General features: G+C 50.6%; 1 protein-coding gene across 10 annotated transcripts in view; it reads left to right on the forward strand.

Annotated features, from left to right (window-relative positions):
* The window catches only part of LOC722743 (SH3 domain and tetratricopeptide repeat-containing protein 1-like), a 54,841-nt gene that overhangs the window by 32,602 nt on the left and 6,354 nt on the right, over positions 1 to 15,885 (forward strand). For 4 of the 10 annotated variants that reach the window (XR_013400890.1, XR_013400891.1, XM_077953608.1 and 1 more), the window contains exons 2-4: positions 9,501 to 9,542; positions 11,250 to 12,838; positions 15,420 to 15,570. Coding sequence is in view for 2 of the 10 variants with exons in the window: in XM_077953608.1 (XP_077809734.1) it covers positions 12,409 to 12,838; positions 15,420 to 15,570 (581 nt within the window). In the remaining 8 variants the exon portion in view is untranslated. Of the gene's footprint in view, positions 1 to 9,361; positions 9,543 to 11,230; positions 12,839 to 15,419; positions 15,571 to 15,885 lie in introns of those variants that run through there. The other 6 variants (XR_013400896.1, XR_013400894.1, XR_013400892.1 and 3 more) reach the window with 6 other exon arrangements.

Genomic DNA, 15,885 nt, shown 5'->3' on the forward strand with positions numbered 1-15,885 from the left:
GCCCCCAGGCTGGCCCTTGTGCTTGGGGGCGTCTCCTGCTTCCACGTTGTTTGCATGCCCCCTTCTGAAGGTGCTCTTCCCCGCATGGAGCCCCCTTGTGCCTGCCTCCACACTGCAGGCTGTTCGGTAAATGTTACTGACTCAGCATCGTTGTTTTCTAGAAATGGGACGGGGTATGGATGCCAAGTTCTTTTCTGTGTGAAGGCTGCGATTGTATCATCTTGCCTTCCCCGTGTGTGTTCCCTGAGGGTGTCACTGTGCTGTGGTCATCTGTGTTCCCCAGGGTTCCTCCCTTGGAGTCCTGGCCGTAGCCGACATGCAGTCAGTGCTCATGGCCTAAATGAGAGGAAGGCCAACAGAGCCATTAAATCTGGAAAATGACAAGTGAGAGAAAGGAATTTTTATTTAAGACATGTGAAAAAGAAATCTTTTTAGGAAAGTTGACCTGTTTCTCAACTGGAGTTGAATTTCAGCTCAGAAAAGCAGCCCAGAGAGCTTTGGGATTTCAGTTTGTGGCGGATGAATTTAATTTGTTGTATGAATGTATTATCCTTTTGTGGTTTTATTAAACCTTTCTCCCAAATGGAAGCGATTTTTCTATAAAAGTCACACTTCCTTTTTGAGAAGTGTAACACTAATTGTATGGGATGGTCTCCCAAAAGATTACCTGCCAGGAACCAAACGCACTGTCTCAGACTCCCGGCCCCTGGTTTCTGCCTGTGCAGCTGCAGGGCAGAGAGGCACGCTGGCGCTGAAATCAAGACACATGTCTGCACCTTCTCTTTCTTTACTGCTGTTTCGTCTCTGAGCTGGCCTGCCTTCAACGTCTAGGAGCTTGGTGGGTGTAGACACGTTACGGTATGGAGGAGGGATATGGTGTTGCAACAGCCAGGAGACTCTCTGAAGTCTCTGTTCTCTTCCTGTCACTGCTCGGACTTTGTATAAGTCACATTTGTAGGGCTGTGCACAGTGGCTCACACCTGTAATCCCAGCAATTTGGGAGGCCGACCTGGGAGGATCTCTTGAGCCCAGAGTTCAGAACCAGTCTCTGGGCAACATGGTGAAACCCCATCCCTACAAAAAATGAAAATTAAAAAGTTAGCCAGGTGTGGTGGCTCATGCCTGTAATCCCAGCTACTGGAGAGACTGAGATGCAAGAATCACTTGAGCCCGGGAGGTCAAGGCTGCAGTGAACCATCATCACGCCACTGCACTCCAGCCTGGTCAGAGCAAGACCCTGTTTCAAAACAAACTAACAAAGAGAAACCCATTTGTAATAGTGACAGTAGTTAACTTTTGAAAGTTTGGAGAAAAGTTCCTAAATAACCTGTGACCATGGACAACTTACTTAGCCTTTCTAGGCCTCAGTTTCCTCACTGATGAAAAATGAGAGAATATGGTACTGATCTTACAGGATTTCAACAAGAACTAAACGAGATAAAACTCAGAGCCTGGCACCTCGTGAGTGCACACTCAATGTTATTCTTTCAACATTTTAGAGGAAAAAGAATGCTAATGGGTCATTATGGGTAAACATAGTCTATCACTGGCGTTACTCGTGGTATTGGCAGCAGCAGTTGAAGGGACAGCTTGTCTTGATTTGCATTTTTGGGTGTTTGTGCTATTTATAGACAATTAAGAAAAGATATGGAAGCCTGTTTATGGCAAGCTGGCAAATTCAGCAAAACGTGGAAAAATCTGTTAGCACAGTTTGCACGTGTGCGGGCACAGGGCAGCTAAAGAAACACACACGTTTTCCTGTATTTTAAAAACTCTCTGGAAAAAAAAAAAAGACATTAAACCATTGCCCAGATGGCTTACAGAGCTTTTTCCTTGAAGTACATGAGTGTGGCTGTCAGACATCTGAAACCCGAAGCCAGCTTAAAACATCACCATCATTTTGATGCTACCCCCTACCCGCCCTTTTTTTCCATTTGTAAGGGACAAGAAAGGAAAGTATCAGCTTTTACAAAGCCTTTTGTTACAATTAATCTTTCATGTTCTTTCTTTTGGTATCTTATTCTCTGTTTACATTGTATTTTTATTTTTTATTTTTTGAGACAGAGTCTTGCTCTGTCACCCAGGCTGGAGTGCAGTGGTGCGATCTCGGCCCAGGCTGGAGTGCAGCCGTGCGATCTCAGCTCACTACAACCTCTGCCTCCCAGGTGCAAGTGATTCTTGTGCCTCAGCTTCCTGAGTAACTGGGATTACAGGCGTGTACCACCATGCCCAGCTAATTTTTGTGTTTCTAGTAGAGACAGGGTTTCGCTGTGTTGGTGAGGCTGATCTTGGAACTCAGGTGATCTGCCTGCCTCAGCCTCCCAAAGAGCTGAGATTACAAGTGTGAGCCACTGCGCCCGGCCGCTGTTTCCATTTTGTAACGCTAGCATCACCCCAGTGTAGGGTGGCTAGGGGTATGGTTCTTTCCTGTTTCCTGGTGTGTTTCCTCTACAGCATTGATCACTCTTGAACATGCTTTTTGGCTGTCTGTCTCCACCTACAAAAATATATGTTCCCTGTTATATCTGAGATCCGTCTATCTATATCTATATCTATCTATCTATCTATCTATCTATCTATCTATCTATCTATATCTATATCTATATCTATATCTATATATATCTCCCTGGTGATATACCAGTGCCTGGCACGTAGATAGTCAATATTTGTTGAATGAATGAATGAATGAATGGGTTGAAAGAACCTTATTCTTCTTTATTCTGTCATTTCATGCCAAATGCTTTTGGAAAATGCTGTGTGAACAGGGATCGTAAGCAGGAGAGGTTACACACATTGCTGTGGGATAGCCCATCATCCTCAGATACTTGTCTGGAAGGAGGTGGAGTACTTGAGTAGAAATGATACAAGATAACTTCTTCAGGAAATCAGCCAAGTGTCACAGCTTTTGACATAGGCATGTGATGTTTGCGTATGTGTGTATGAAGAGCTGTCGTGGCCTAGAATCACGGGCCTTTAGATCCCTTGTACAGATAGAAAAGTAAAGGCCGAGGCCCGGGAGCACTGCAGGCCACCGAGGTAGAGTCTCTGTCTGCCCTTCTCAGTGCCCGGTCACTTCTCACTGCAGTCCCCTCTTTACTGCTAAAGCCACCTTCCCTGACTCTGAATGTGTAACCACGAGGGAGAAAATGTACTCCAGGCTCACAGTTTGTGGAGAAAAAGCCCAGCAGCTGAAAATCATGTTCACAAAGTTTGTACCTAGAAAAAGTGTCCATTTCTATAATGTCTTTAAATTCCCTGTTTCCCATACATTTTATAAACAAGACAGTAGAAGGAGATTTGGGAACAGCAACTTTAGAACAAGGGGGAAAAAATCAAACCTAGAGCCTTCCAGTTTCTGTTTTCTTCTCAGTTTAGGGCTGAGGCACTTTAGCTTCCTGTCTAAGGTACTACTCAAATCTGATTTGAAGCCATTATGGGCTGGTAATTATCCATAATTTTAGGAAGACAGATGCAGCACCAACTCTGTTCTCTAATAGCAGGCTTATTAATTTTAAATTTGCGTGGCAGAAGAAGCAGATGGAGAGGTGGGATAAGCGTTCAGATGCTTGGTCATTGATAGCTTTTTACTTCCATGTATCACGTGGGGATGTGGGACCCGGGAAGCCCGCTGACAACTGCTGATTATCTGTCCCCTAACCAGCTGGGTTCTTTTTCAGAAAGAACCCAGAAAGAGCTCAGAAACACTACTCCTACTGCAGCCAGGGAAGACAGGTTGTTGACTGGTTAGAAATCATGGTAGGTTATTTTCTCCACTCGCAGTTCGCAGTTCGCAGTTCAAAAGCGGAACTATCAAAAAGTTATCTTCTCTATTGTATTTCAAATCTGGGTGTTTAAAAAATCGTGTAAGCAAATTAAGCATTTCTTTAATGGTAGTCGTGTGTGTTCTAGATGCGAATGAGAGGTGCATTCCCTTGTAAAATCCCTGGGACTTTATAGGAAGATGTGAGCCTTAGAACAGAAGTTGGTTTTCTAGATGATCATGTGGACATGATGCTGAGCACCAGACAAAGATGTTGATTAAAGCGATTTAAAAAAATTTTGTCTGAGTTCAGATTTTACATCAATATTTAGAAAATCAGCAAAAGAACTTGGAGGAATGTTCTCAGGCATCCAGTTCAGCCCCCTGCCCACATTGTCATAAAATCCGAGTGTGCGTACAGGGAGGCGAATTCCTTTCTGTTCTCATCACAGGTCCTTCCCTGGCTCTGCACCTGCCTGTCATGCGTGTCCGTATGAAGAGACCACCAAACAGACTTTGTGTCAGCAGTAAAGCTTTTTAATCACCTGGGTGCAGGCGGGCTGAGTCCGAAAAGAGAGTCAGCGAAGGGAGATAAGGGTGGGGCCGTTTTATAGGATTTGGGTAGGTAAAGGAAAATTACAGTCAAAGGGGGGTTGTTCTCTGGCGGGTAGGAGTGGGGGGGGGTCACAGTGTGCTCAGTGGGGAAGGTTTTTGAGCCAGGATGAGCCAGGAAAAGGAATTTCACAAGATAATATCATCGCTTAAGGCAAGGACTGGCCATTTTCACTTCTTTTGTGGTGGAATGTCATCAGTTAAAGTGGGGCAGGGCATTTGCACTTCTTTTGTGATTCTTCAGTTACTTCAGACCATCTGGGCATATACGTGCAAGTCACAGGGGATGCGATGGCTTGGCTTGGACTCAGAGGCTGACATTGCCCTCTTCCCTACCTTCCCTACCTTTTCCCTCCTGTGTGGTTCTCTCACAAAGTGAATGGCCTCAGCCACAGCTTCTCTGCAGCTGCATCAGACTGTGGCGAGAGGAGTGGTGGCTGCTGCAGGGCCTGCTGTCCCCATGGAGGCCAGTCTTGCTTGCCGCTGCAGCCTGGGGATCATTTTGCACTGAAAGTATGTAATTCTACAGAACGAGAGCCAACATGCTGGTGATGGAGGCGTCTTTATCACGGTGCTCTGCATATTTTAATCTTGGGTGGAAAGGATGGAAAAGTATGCGATACCTGTGGTTTGATGTCAGAAGGACGTTGTGAACTTGACGTGGACTGCGGATGTTAAGGTACAACCGGCCCCCCTGGCCTCACTAAATGAGACTTCCCCATCTCCCTGCCAGGAACGCACAGGCGTGTGGCCACATCTTATTCCCCATCTCCCTGCCAGGCATGCACAGGCGTGTGGCCACATCCTATGTGTTATCCTTCTCTAGAGTGCGCCTTGTCATGATGCTTAAAGTTACATGGTGATATTGTTCCTCATAGAGTAGGTCCCAAACCGCATTCAACACAGAAATGTACTCTTGCTATTATACATAGAAAGTACTTTCATATACCAAGTGGGAGAGCAGTCCTGAAATCTGGGCTGGAATCGCAGAAGGAAGGCATTGGAAAGCAACAGGTTCCCTAGTCCAAAGCTGGTTTTTGATGAGCCTGGAAACACGACCAAGAGAAGTGAATTTGCCTAAGGCCCTGACAGTGTCTCACGGTAGCATCTGAACCTAGCAGTTTCTTGACCTGTTTCTTTAAATGATTAGTCATGCTTCCCCTGATTCCTATGTAAACATATTCCTCATTCATTCTTTCGTTTCAGTGAATTATTGCAGTGCTACCACGTAACAGTATTTGAGTCAAAATGTGGCAGTGTTTATCCCTCTCCAAGGTTTTTAGTTGCACAGTTTTTCAAAGTTGTGCTTACAGTTTCTTGTTGGTTGCAAGGTGTCCTTTCAGAAGCCAATTGTGTGGTGTATTTACGTTGATTGTTGGAGGTAGTTTGGTTAGAACCTACTGCGAGTGGCTGGCGTGGGCCTGGGGGACAGTGACAGCTGCCTGCTTCGTGGGCAGAGATGAAGTAATTGCTTCCTGGGAAGTACCATCCTCCTGGCCACACTCTCCAGCCCATTTCGTTTGTGTTGGTTTCCTCGCATCTGAACGTTTCTGGCTTCATGTGAGTCTCATTTATTTTAGCATATGATTTCACGCTGTGGGGAAGAATGGCCATTTTAGCACAGAGATGCACACAAAGGAACAACTGGCTAAATGTGAGTGAAGACATTCTTAGGGGGGGTTTCATTTCTTTTATTCTGTAACAGGCAGTCTGGGAAGTATTCTGGACATGTGGCCTGCGCTGTCACAGTTCCTCCTTGCAGGATCGCAGATGTTTGGAGATTGTAGTGATAACTGTTATCATTGAGAATGTCATTCTCGCAGGCTCTAATAAGTCAGGATTTATTCAGTGTTAATTTGTTAAAGACAACGGTATTTCTAGCCAAATCCATGTGAGCTGTTTCTCCTGGCAGAGTTGCTGGGGGTATTCCCATGGCTTAGTCTTAGGGCAGCACACGCGTTTGAATACTGCTGAAGCTGTGGGGACCCAAAGCGCACCGGAGTGCTTTTGCCATATGTGGTGTTAGTCACTGATACATGTCTCAGTCAGACCTGATGGATTCTTGACCCCTTCCTTTTTCACTTTTTTACTTTTTATTTTTAATTTTTGTTTTTTAAGAGCACAACCCCTCAGGTGGCCACCGTGAATCTCTGGTGTTTTCAGTTGATTGCATCCTATTTGCCATCTCTGGTTCAAACATATTCGGAGCCTGGTGATGCTTCCCTCGGTTGTTCTTCTGCTGTGTGACCTCCGCGCCGCAGGGTTCAAGACTGTCAGAGCTGGGAGCCACCTTCACCACTACCAGGGTTTCCGGAACCTCCTTTATCTAGCCCTGGGGATGGAAGAGATGTCATCAGAGGCGGAGGCGTACTAGGTTTACGTGCCATTGGTAACGAATGAGGAGGTTTTCTGTTATATAAGGGGAGCTTCTTATAACGTGCTTTACTAGGGCAAAGAAGTTTTTGAGGTTTGCTTTCTCTGGAAAGACAATTTGTGATCCTGCCCTTGCTTTCAACACAAATATAATTTGCATACCAGTGCGTGTTGTATTACTGAGCACTGGCTGACAAATGGTTCTTAACTCGTCATTCACTCAGTCACTGTTTCTTGAATGGCATACGTGTGCCAGCTGTAGTAGGAACTTACTAGGCTCTAGGACTAACCCTTATGAAACGGGGGTTCCGGGGAAAGCAAATGCATATAACTATAAAAGTTTGTGAGGATATCAGTGGGGGTGCCTATAGGTGCAAAACTTAGTTCATTCCTTGTCCCATCTAGGAGGTTTTGTGTCTTAGCAGCGTGTTCCATAGCAACGCATCCCTCTGTCAAAATATTCATCATATTATTTTGAAATTCCCTGCTTAGGTATGTATTTTTCCCACTAAGTTTAGAACTGGTTAAGGACAGGCTATGGGGTATGTATTACATATATATACACACACACATATATTTATATATATACACGTTATCATTGTCAATATGCAATATATATTTATATATATACACACACATATATATTTCTCTCTATATATACACACACCACACACACGTATATACACATATATATGAAACACACACACACACACACACACTCACACACACTTCTACTGCCAAGCACAGAAAGACAAAACTAGGCAAGGATTCTTTTACTGTTCATGAAAAAATAGATGTGTTTAGTTGAGAACGTCCTTCAGTTGCCAGGGGAAAGACAGGATGGATCCACAAAAGGAGATAGTGGTTTTTTTGTTTTTTGTTTTTTTTTCTTTGTTTAACTCTTGAATTCGAAATAATCCAGAATTTTGGAAAAGTTGCAAAAATAGTAGAGAGAATTCCCGTATGCTCTTCCCTCAGATTCCCCAAACATTTCACCCCATTTGTATTTTCTCTTTCTCTCTCTGTGGATATAATTTTTTTTTTCTGAAATGTTTGAGAGTGGAAGGTAGAATGCAGGGTAGGGTGAAAGGCAGAAGGAGAGAGGTGGGTTGGGAGGCTTTTTTTTTTTTTTTAACCTTCTGAGATGGAGTTTCGCTCTTATCTCCCAGGCTGGAGTGCAATGGCACGATCTCGGCTCACTGTAATCTCTGCCTTCTGAGTTCAAGTGATTCACCTGCTTCAGCCTCCCAAATAGCTGGGATTACAGGTGCCCACCACCATGCTCGGCTAATTTTTTGTATTTTTAGTAGAGGGGTTTCACCATGTTGGCCAGGCTGGTCTTGAACTCCTGACCTCTGATGATCCACCTGCCTTGGCCTACCAAAGTGCTGGGATTACAGGCGTGAGGCACTGTGCCTGGCGATTGGGAGGCTTTTGCAGTTACCCAGAGCGGTATGATGAGGGCTGGACCTGGTTGGAAATGATGAGGAAGGTGAGAATTGGTTAGGTCTGGCATGTGTTTTGAAAGGAGAGTTTAAATGGGTTGGATGACAAGAGAGAGAAAAAGAAGTTTTAAGGATGATGTCAAGGATTTTAGTCTGAGTAACTGGAAGACTAGAGATGCTGTTATTGGGATTGGGAAGACTGGGAGGAGTGGGTTATAACAGGGGGAATCAAAAGTGCGTTTTGGGCATGCTAAATTTGAGGTCCAAAAAGAGATGTCAAGAAGTGTTGGCCGGGCACGGTGACTCACGCCTGTAATTCCAGCACTTTGGGAGGCCGAGGCGGGCAGATCACCTGAGGTCAAGAGTTCGAGACCAGACTGATAATTATTAAAATCAACTATTGATGTTTAATAATTTATATTATTATTGCTTGTAATACCGCTGGGGGTGTACACATACCTGTGATGTCATTCCTAATATCCAGGGACACAGAGCATGATATTAGTTTCAATATCGCAGTAGGTATACACTCACCCTGTGACACTGATCCTGATATCCAGGGGGGTAGAGTATGACATGACTCCCAACATAGCAATGAATGGACAGCCACCCGGTCATATTGCTCCTAATATTCACAGAAGTGTATGATATTACTCCCAATATCACAGGGAGGGTACAGCTCTTCTGTGATATTGTTCCTAGTATCCAGAGGGGGAGAGGAGGATAATAATTATAGTATCGCAGGCTGTGTTCACTCGCCATGAGATGTTGTTATTAATATCCTGGAAGGGAGAGGATGATATGACTCCCCATAGAGTAGGAGGCGTACACCCAGCCCGGGATATTGTTCCTAATATCTCAAGGTCGAGAGGTTGATATTACTCCCAGTATCGCAGACACTGTACACCCCCGTGTGATACTCTTCCTGATATCAGGAAGGGGAGAAGATGGTATTAATCCCCATATCGCAGGAGGTGAACACCCACTCTGTGATAGCTTTCCGAATTTGCAGGGGGAGAGAGAATAATATTATTCCCAATATTGCAGAAGATGTACACGCCCCCTCCCCCCCCATGATATTGTCCTTAATATTCCAAGGCACAGAAGACGATGTTACTCCCAATATCGCAGAAAGTGTACACCCCCCAGTGATGTTGTTCCCATGATCCAGGAGGGAAGAGGATGATATTACTTTCAACCCCTGCACCCTGCAATGCTCTCACCCTGCAACACCGACACCAACTCAAGCTGACATGGGACCAGAGGCGCTGGCTGGGGGTGTTGATGGCTTCTCTTTTCTCCCTTGCCAGACTCAGTAGAGGAAGCTGAGACCGAGCAGCCGCAGGAACGAGGTGGGTTTTGCCCGTGGCTCAGGCTTCCTCTGGTTATGAGCTGGGCCTTGGGGTAATGCCGGGGGAGGTGACAGAGCTGAGTACGGTGGGCATTGGATCCGGCTGTCACCCTTCTGTGGTGTGGGCTGGGGGGACGTCGCCTGAAGTGGGCCTGAACCTCCCATCTACTCTGGCACTGGAGGCTGTGGGGTCCCACACTTCTTCCAGTGAACATGCTGGCCCCCGCCTGGTCCCCGACAGAGGCGGGGCATCCTTTCCACTGCTGGGACCCACGTGTAGCTGTGGGTTCCTTTCTCATGACCTGGAGAAGCTGCAGCTCGCCCTGTGCTCTGCCTCAGAGGTGGGAGGCCACACTGCCCTCAGTGGGTGGCAGAATTCAGAGTCTTAGGTTGCAGGGGCCTCAACTGAGGTCCCTGAAGGGTCTGCTCCTTCCTGAGGGGCTGATTCAGGGAGGCCCTCCCATCTCCCCTCTACGGCTTTGTCTCTTCCCCTCACACAGGGTCCGCATGTGGACAGCCTGGTGATGTGGATGCCCCAAGGGCCCTTGGACGTTCCCTGGGAATGGGATCCATCCCAGTACATTTGGAATGCAGGCACAAGGTCCCAGAGGCGGCCCGGGAAGCCAGTGGGGAAGGGAAGGCTGTTGTAGGTTTGCCTCGGGGAGGGGGTGGTTCCACCCTCTGCCGAAGTCCCTGGAACAAAGGCACGTGGCTTTCCAGCTGCCCTCGAGGCCAGGGTAGTGGCTGGGAGGGGCTGTGTGCCTCTGCCGGGTGGGGGAGATTTCTTAGCTAATCTAGTGTAGTCAAGTCAGACATTTGTCTCTAAATCATATTTATTTTTTTAATTCCAAGGCTTTACAGATGAATAAGGAGACAGTTTGTATTGAAAATACTTTTTACATGTGAGCTTGAAACAGAGTCTGTTTAAATCTAGGTTTTTTCTTTCCCAGTAATGCCTCCTTTCATCCCAGGTTTTCCAACAGGAAATGCGCTTGTTTGCTCACCTCTGGGAGGGGGCTTTGGCTAAGAAGCCAGCAGATGCCAGGGGCTGCTTGAGCAGCCTGGCCTTTGTTAACCCTTTAGGAACTGTGGGGTTCAGGTTTTCAGACCATCCAAGGTGAAGGTGGCCACAGGGGCCTGGAAGCTTTCCCGTCCTTCCTGCAGGGATGGCCCGTTTCCGTGCACGGAGCTGGGTTCATGGGTACAACATCCCTGTCCTGTGCTGTCGGTGGCTTTACCAATTTTGCATAGCAACTTTTGAGCTGATCAATAGCTGATTGGCTGTTGGGGATTTCATGGATTCCTTTACCCCATCGGGGGGGCCGGATATGCTGACAAAAGTTACATTTGTAGTTGTAGTGCTGCATATACATAGGTCCAGTTAGGCTTGCTTTCTAAAGGGAAAGGCATCTCTGAGGGATCACTGAGCTGACATAGTGCCCTAAAACCGTGCTGTCAGGTGGGCGACAAAGCAGGACGGGAGGGTGATTTTGTAGGATAGTCGGGCCTCGGGCCTGCGTGTTCTGTCCCCATAGTGCCGGAGTTCCTACGTGCTCCAGGCCCCGGGTTTGTATTGCGCATAATTCTCAAGGGCTCATGGCAAGCTGCACCAGGGATACAGGGGGCAGGGATGCGGGGACCCTGTCCCCAGTGGACCAAGGACTCACTGCTGGACTCTAATCTGTCTAGGTGTTTTTGTGACTTGCAGAAGTACCTCCACCTTGCCTGGGCCCGGAGCCACAGGAGACCCTGCGGAAGATGAAGAATGTTCTGGAACAATGTAAGACCTGCCCGGGCTGCCCCCAGGAGCCAGCATCCAGCAACGTGAGCTTGCAGGATCCCGAGGAGCCCTCCTTCTGCTTGGAAGCTGAGGATGACTGGGAGGACCCAGAGGCCCTGAGCTCACTACTGCTATTCCTGAACGCCCCCGGGTACAAGGCCAGCTGACGTGGCGCTGCCATGGCTGAGCAGCGTGTTCTGCAGCTTTAGCGACGAGAAGCTGACTGGGCACCTGGCACAGGCCCGAGGGGCGGCCAAGAAAGCTGGCCTCGTCACGGCCCTGGGCAGACTCTGCTTCCTGCTGGGGCGGCTGTGCAGCAGGAGGCTCAAGCTGTCCCAGGCCTGGGTGTATTTTGAGGAAGCACCGGGGGCCCTGGAGGGGAGCTTTGGGGACCTGTTCCTGGTGGTGGCTGTGTATGCCAACCTGGCCAGCATTTACTGGAAGCAGAAGAACCGGGAGAAGTGTACACAGGTGGTTCCCAAAGCCATGGCCCTGCTCCTGGGGACGCCTGGCCACATCTGCAGCACTGAGGTGGAGGGAGAGCTCCTACAGTTGGCGCTGCGGCAGGCGGTGGGTGGCCAGAGCCTGCAGCCCGAGGCCCGGGCCTGCTTCCTGCTGGCCAGGCACCACGTGCACCTCAAGCAGCCCGAGGAGGCCTTGCCCTTCCTAGAGCAGCTGCTGCTTTTGCACAGGGACTCAGGAGCCCCAGAGGCTGCGTGGCTCTCAGACTGTCACCTACTCCTAGCTGACATCTACAGCTGCAAGTGCCTGCCCCACCTGGTGCTGAGCTGTGTCAAGGTGGCCTCATTGAGGACACAGGACTTGCTGAGGAGTGTGAACCTGGTGCTCCAGAACGTCCTCCAGCCCCACAGCCTGCCCACCCAGACTTCCCACTACCTCAGGCGAGCGCTGGCCTCCCTAACCCCGGGCACAGGCCATGCGCTGCGCGGCCTTCTCCACGCCAGCCTGGCCCAGCTGTACAGCCACCGTGGCTACCACGGCCCGGCCATCACCTTCCTGACGCAGGCGGTGGAAGCCAGTGCTGTTGCCGGAGTCCGTGCCATCGTGGACTGCCTGCACGTGCTTCATGGGCAGAGCCCAGTGGCCTGGACATCCTGCAGTCTGTCCAGTGGTGGCCAGCGAGGACCAGGAGGGCGTGATTGCCCACATGGGGGCCGTGGCTCTGAAGAGGACGGGTCGGATGAGGCAGGCAGCCGAGGGCTACTACCGTGCCCTACAGGTGGCTCGGGACCTGGGCCAGCGGAGGAACCAGGCAGTGGTGCTGGCCAACTTCGGGGCCCGGTGCCTGCATGCAGGTGCCAGCAGGCTGGCCCAGCACGACCTCCTGGAGGCCATGAGGCTGTTCTCGAGGCTGCCCTGTGGAGAGTGTGGCCGGGACTTCACCCACGTGTTCCTGCAGCTGGGCCACCTCTGCACCCACCAGGGCCCGGCTCAGCAGGGCAAGGGCTACTATGAGTGGGCCCGTCTGGTCGCCGTGGAGATGGGCCACGTGGAGAGTGAGTGCCCCAGTTCCTCCTGTGCACCTTCTGGGGCCACCTGGGTCAGGGCACACCTGGGGTTTGTGATTCAGAAACAAGTGATGGTTTTTCCACCATCGAAAGTGCTGCATCATGGCCAACAGCAGATGTTGGCAAGCGCCCTGGAGACAGGCCGTTCCCATGCAGGGGCAGGCCCTCTGTGCCCTACTGGGGCAGCGAGCTCTTCCCGGTTTGCCCAGGGACCATCCTGCCTTGAGCACTGAAAGTCCTGCATGCTGGGAATCCCTAGACATAACCCTGGGGTCGAGGCAGGCTCTGCTGAGCTGGGACTTGGGGCCCCGCCATGAGCCAGGCCTGGAACGCCGGTTCTTGTGCCCATGTTATCTGCTTGGTATATCAGCAGCCTGTGCACCTGTCATCCCACTTCACAGAGGACACGGGGGAGGTGATTGCCCAAAGCCGCAGAGCGGTTCATGCAAAAGCAGTTTGTTGTGCAGAGTGGGCCAGGCCCCACCCACAAATGGGGCTTGTGGGGTCCTTGGGTGGCAGGGGCTGAACGTGGGAATGTGAGCTTCAGGCCAGAGAAGCCACAAAAGGGTGAGTGGCGTGATGGCGGGGCAGCACTTGGCCCCGGGTTAGGGAAGCCTCTTTAGTGTGGGACCAGAGGGTTGAGAGGATTTAGTCAAGTAATAGATGGTGGTGGTAGGGGAGAGGGGCTGGTGGTGTAGCCTGTGTGAAGGCCCAGGGGTGAGCTAGTGAGGATGAGTGGCGGTGGGTGAATGGTGGTGAGTGAGCGGGGGTGTGAGCCGGGTTCAGTGAGCCGGGCTGACACAGGGAGGTGCAGAGTTGGGAGTGGGTGGGTTGGGTGCTGGATGGTGAGCAGCTCTTCTGGAGAGCTAAGCAGGGCCTGGGGCCTCAGGCTGTGGCTTGGCCTTTTCCCCAAGAGCGCTGGGGAGCCATGGAGTGCTATAGAACAGTCACTGCAGACTGAGCAGTGAACGGACAGTAGGTGGGCAGGGCTGTCCGAAAGCTAGGCCGCAGGAATAGGATATAGGATAGATGAGGAAGTTGAGTCTAGGGAAATGACCAAGACAAGGGATGCCGTTGTGGATCCCCTCTGCCTTGCAGCGCTTTGTCCATCCTCCCAGGATGGACGTCATGGCATAGTGAGACCACTCAGAGGTGCCTCCTGTGGCCTGGCCCAGAGCCCCAGGGGCTGTGGCCAAATCTGCCCATTTCCCAGCACAGGCCTGTCACTCACTCCTGGCCCTAGGAGGGATGAGATTTTGGAAAGGACCGTGTGAAGGGGCCCCGGTCCCACACATCTGCCCAAGGAGGGTGGGGGGTTCAGACCCAGGCTTCTTCCCCAGGGGCATTCTCTGACTAGGAGGAGACCCTCCAGGAACCCAGCGCCCAAGCCCCCACTGCAGGGAGGGGCACAAAGAGGGCGGGGGGGCAGGGCAGAGAGGGGAGCACAGGGAAGCTGGCCCAGGGCCCCAGCAGACCCTGTCCTTGGGATCATTTGGTTTCTTGGCATCAGATTCTTTGAGCTGCTGGGCCTGGGGTCGTCCTAGGGCTGCGGATGGCCCGAGTCCCAGCTTGAGCCTCTCTTGTTGGGTGACACGTCTTCCCATCCCTGCCTGCACACCTCCCCAAAGGTCATCTCAACCCCAGCAGAGGCAGTACGTGCAGTCTGGGCTATTCTTCCTACTAGGGTGGCTTTCATCATCTGACCTCTGCCTGCCCCGAGTCTTCACTCCTGGCCTTCATCTGTCCCCTTAAATATGACCACAGCAGCCAGAGCCCGTTGTGTCACCCGCTTCCCTGGGGCAGGGTTTCAAGGTCTCACGTCCCATATGTGGCCCACTTGGCTTCCCCCGAGCATCCTGACCTGGTGGGGTAACCATGGCCCTGGCCACCCCACTCACAGGGCCCGGTGACATTGCTGCAGTCACACCCTCTCGACTGTCGGACTTACTGAGAGAGCAGAGAAGGAGCCAGATTCCATGGGGACCTGGGAGACTGGCTCCAGTCTTGGCCTCAGGTTCACAGAAGGAAAATGGGCCAGTGTGCTAGAGCCATGCTTCTCAAAGTGTGGTGCCTGGACCAGCAGAGCAGCATCCATGTCACCTAGGAGCTTGTGGCAAGTGGGAGTTCTAGGGTCTGCCCCAGGCCTGTGGAGCCGGAAGCTCTGGGGGCAGGGCCAGCAAGCTATACAGACAGGTCTCGAGGTGACTGCGATGCCTGCACATCTTGAGAACCATCGGCCTAGATAGCCTCTGAATACTAACGTCTCCTGGTGTGTCTGGAGAAGACAGAGGCCATGTCTGGGAGGCAGGGGAGATGGACTAGCACCCTCCTCCTGCCACAGGGCAGCATGATGCTCGATTCCCTCAGAACGATGTCCTTCATCTTTTCCATGCCGTGTGTGTTCACCCTGGCCCTCCCAGCAGCCTGGGAAGGGCAGAACACTGCACACACAAGAGGGCCGTTCCCAGTCCCCACATTCCAGATTCATGTGTCACCAGACCTATGGGAGGAGGCAGACTGGTTCCAGGAGGATGAGAGCCCTTATTCTGACACCTGTGTCTGATTCCAGGGCCTACAAATCCGCTCTGGACTACACCAAATGAAGTCTGGGGATTTTCATTGACCTCCAGAAGAAAGAGGTGGCGGCACATGCCTGGCTGCAAGCAGGGAAGATCTATTACATCCTGCAGCAGAGCGAGTTGGTGGACCTGTACATCCAGGTGAGTGGCAAGGGCTGCAGGAGGGCCCCTGTGCTGTTCACTCTCTGTCCATCCATCCATTCATCCTTCCATCCATCCATCTGTCCATTCATCCATCCTTTTATCATCCATCTATTCACCCGTCTATCCATCCATTCACCTGTCCATCCACCCATCCATTCATCCGTCCATCATGTTTACCTGTTCATCCATCCATCCTTCCATCATCTACCCATCCACCTGTGGGTCCATCCATCATCCATCTTTCCATCTGTCTTTCCATCATCCATCCAACTGTTCATCCTTCTAACTGTTCATCCTTCTATCCATCCTTCT

This window comes from Macaca mulatta, chromosome 11, assembly GCF_049350105.2.
Source record: "Macaca mulatta isolate MMU2019108-1 chromosome 11, T2T-MMU8v2.0, whole genome shotgun sequence".
NCBI lineage: Eukaryota > Metazoa > Chordata > Mammalia > Primates > Cercopithecidae > Macaca > Macaca mulatta.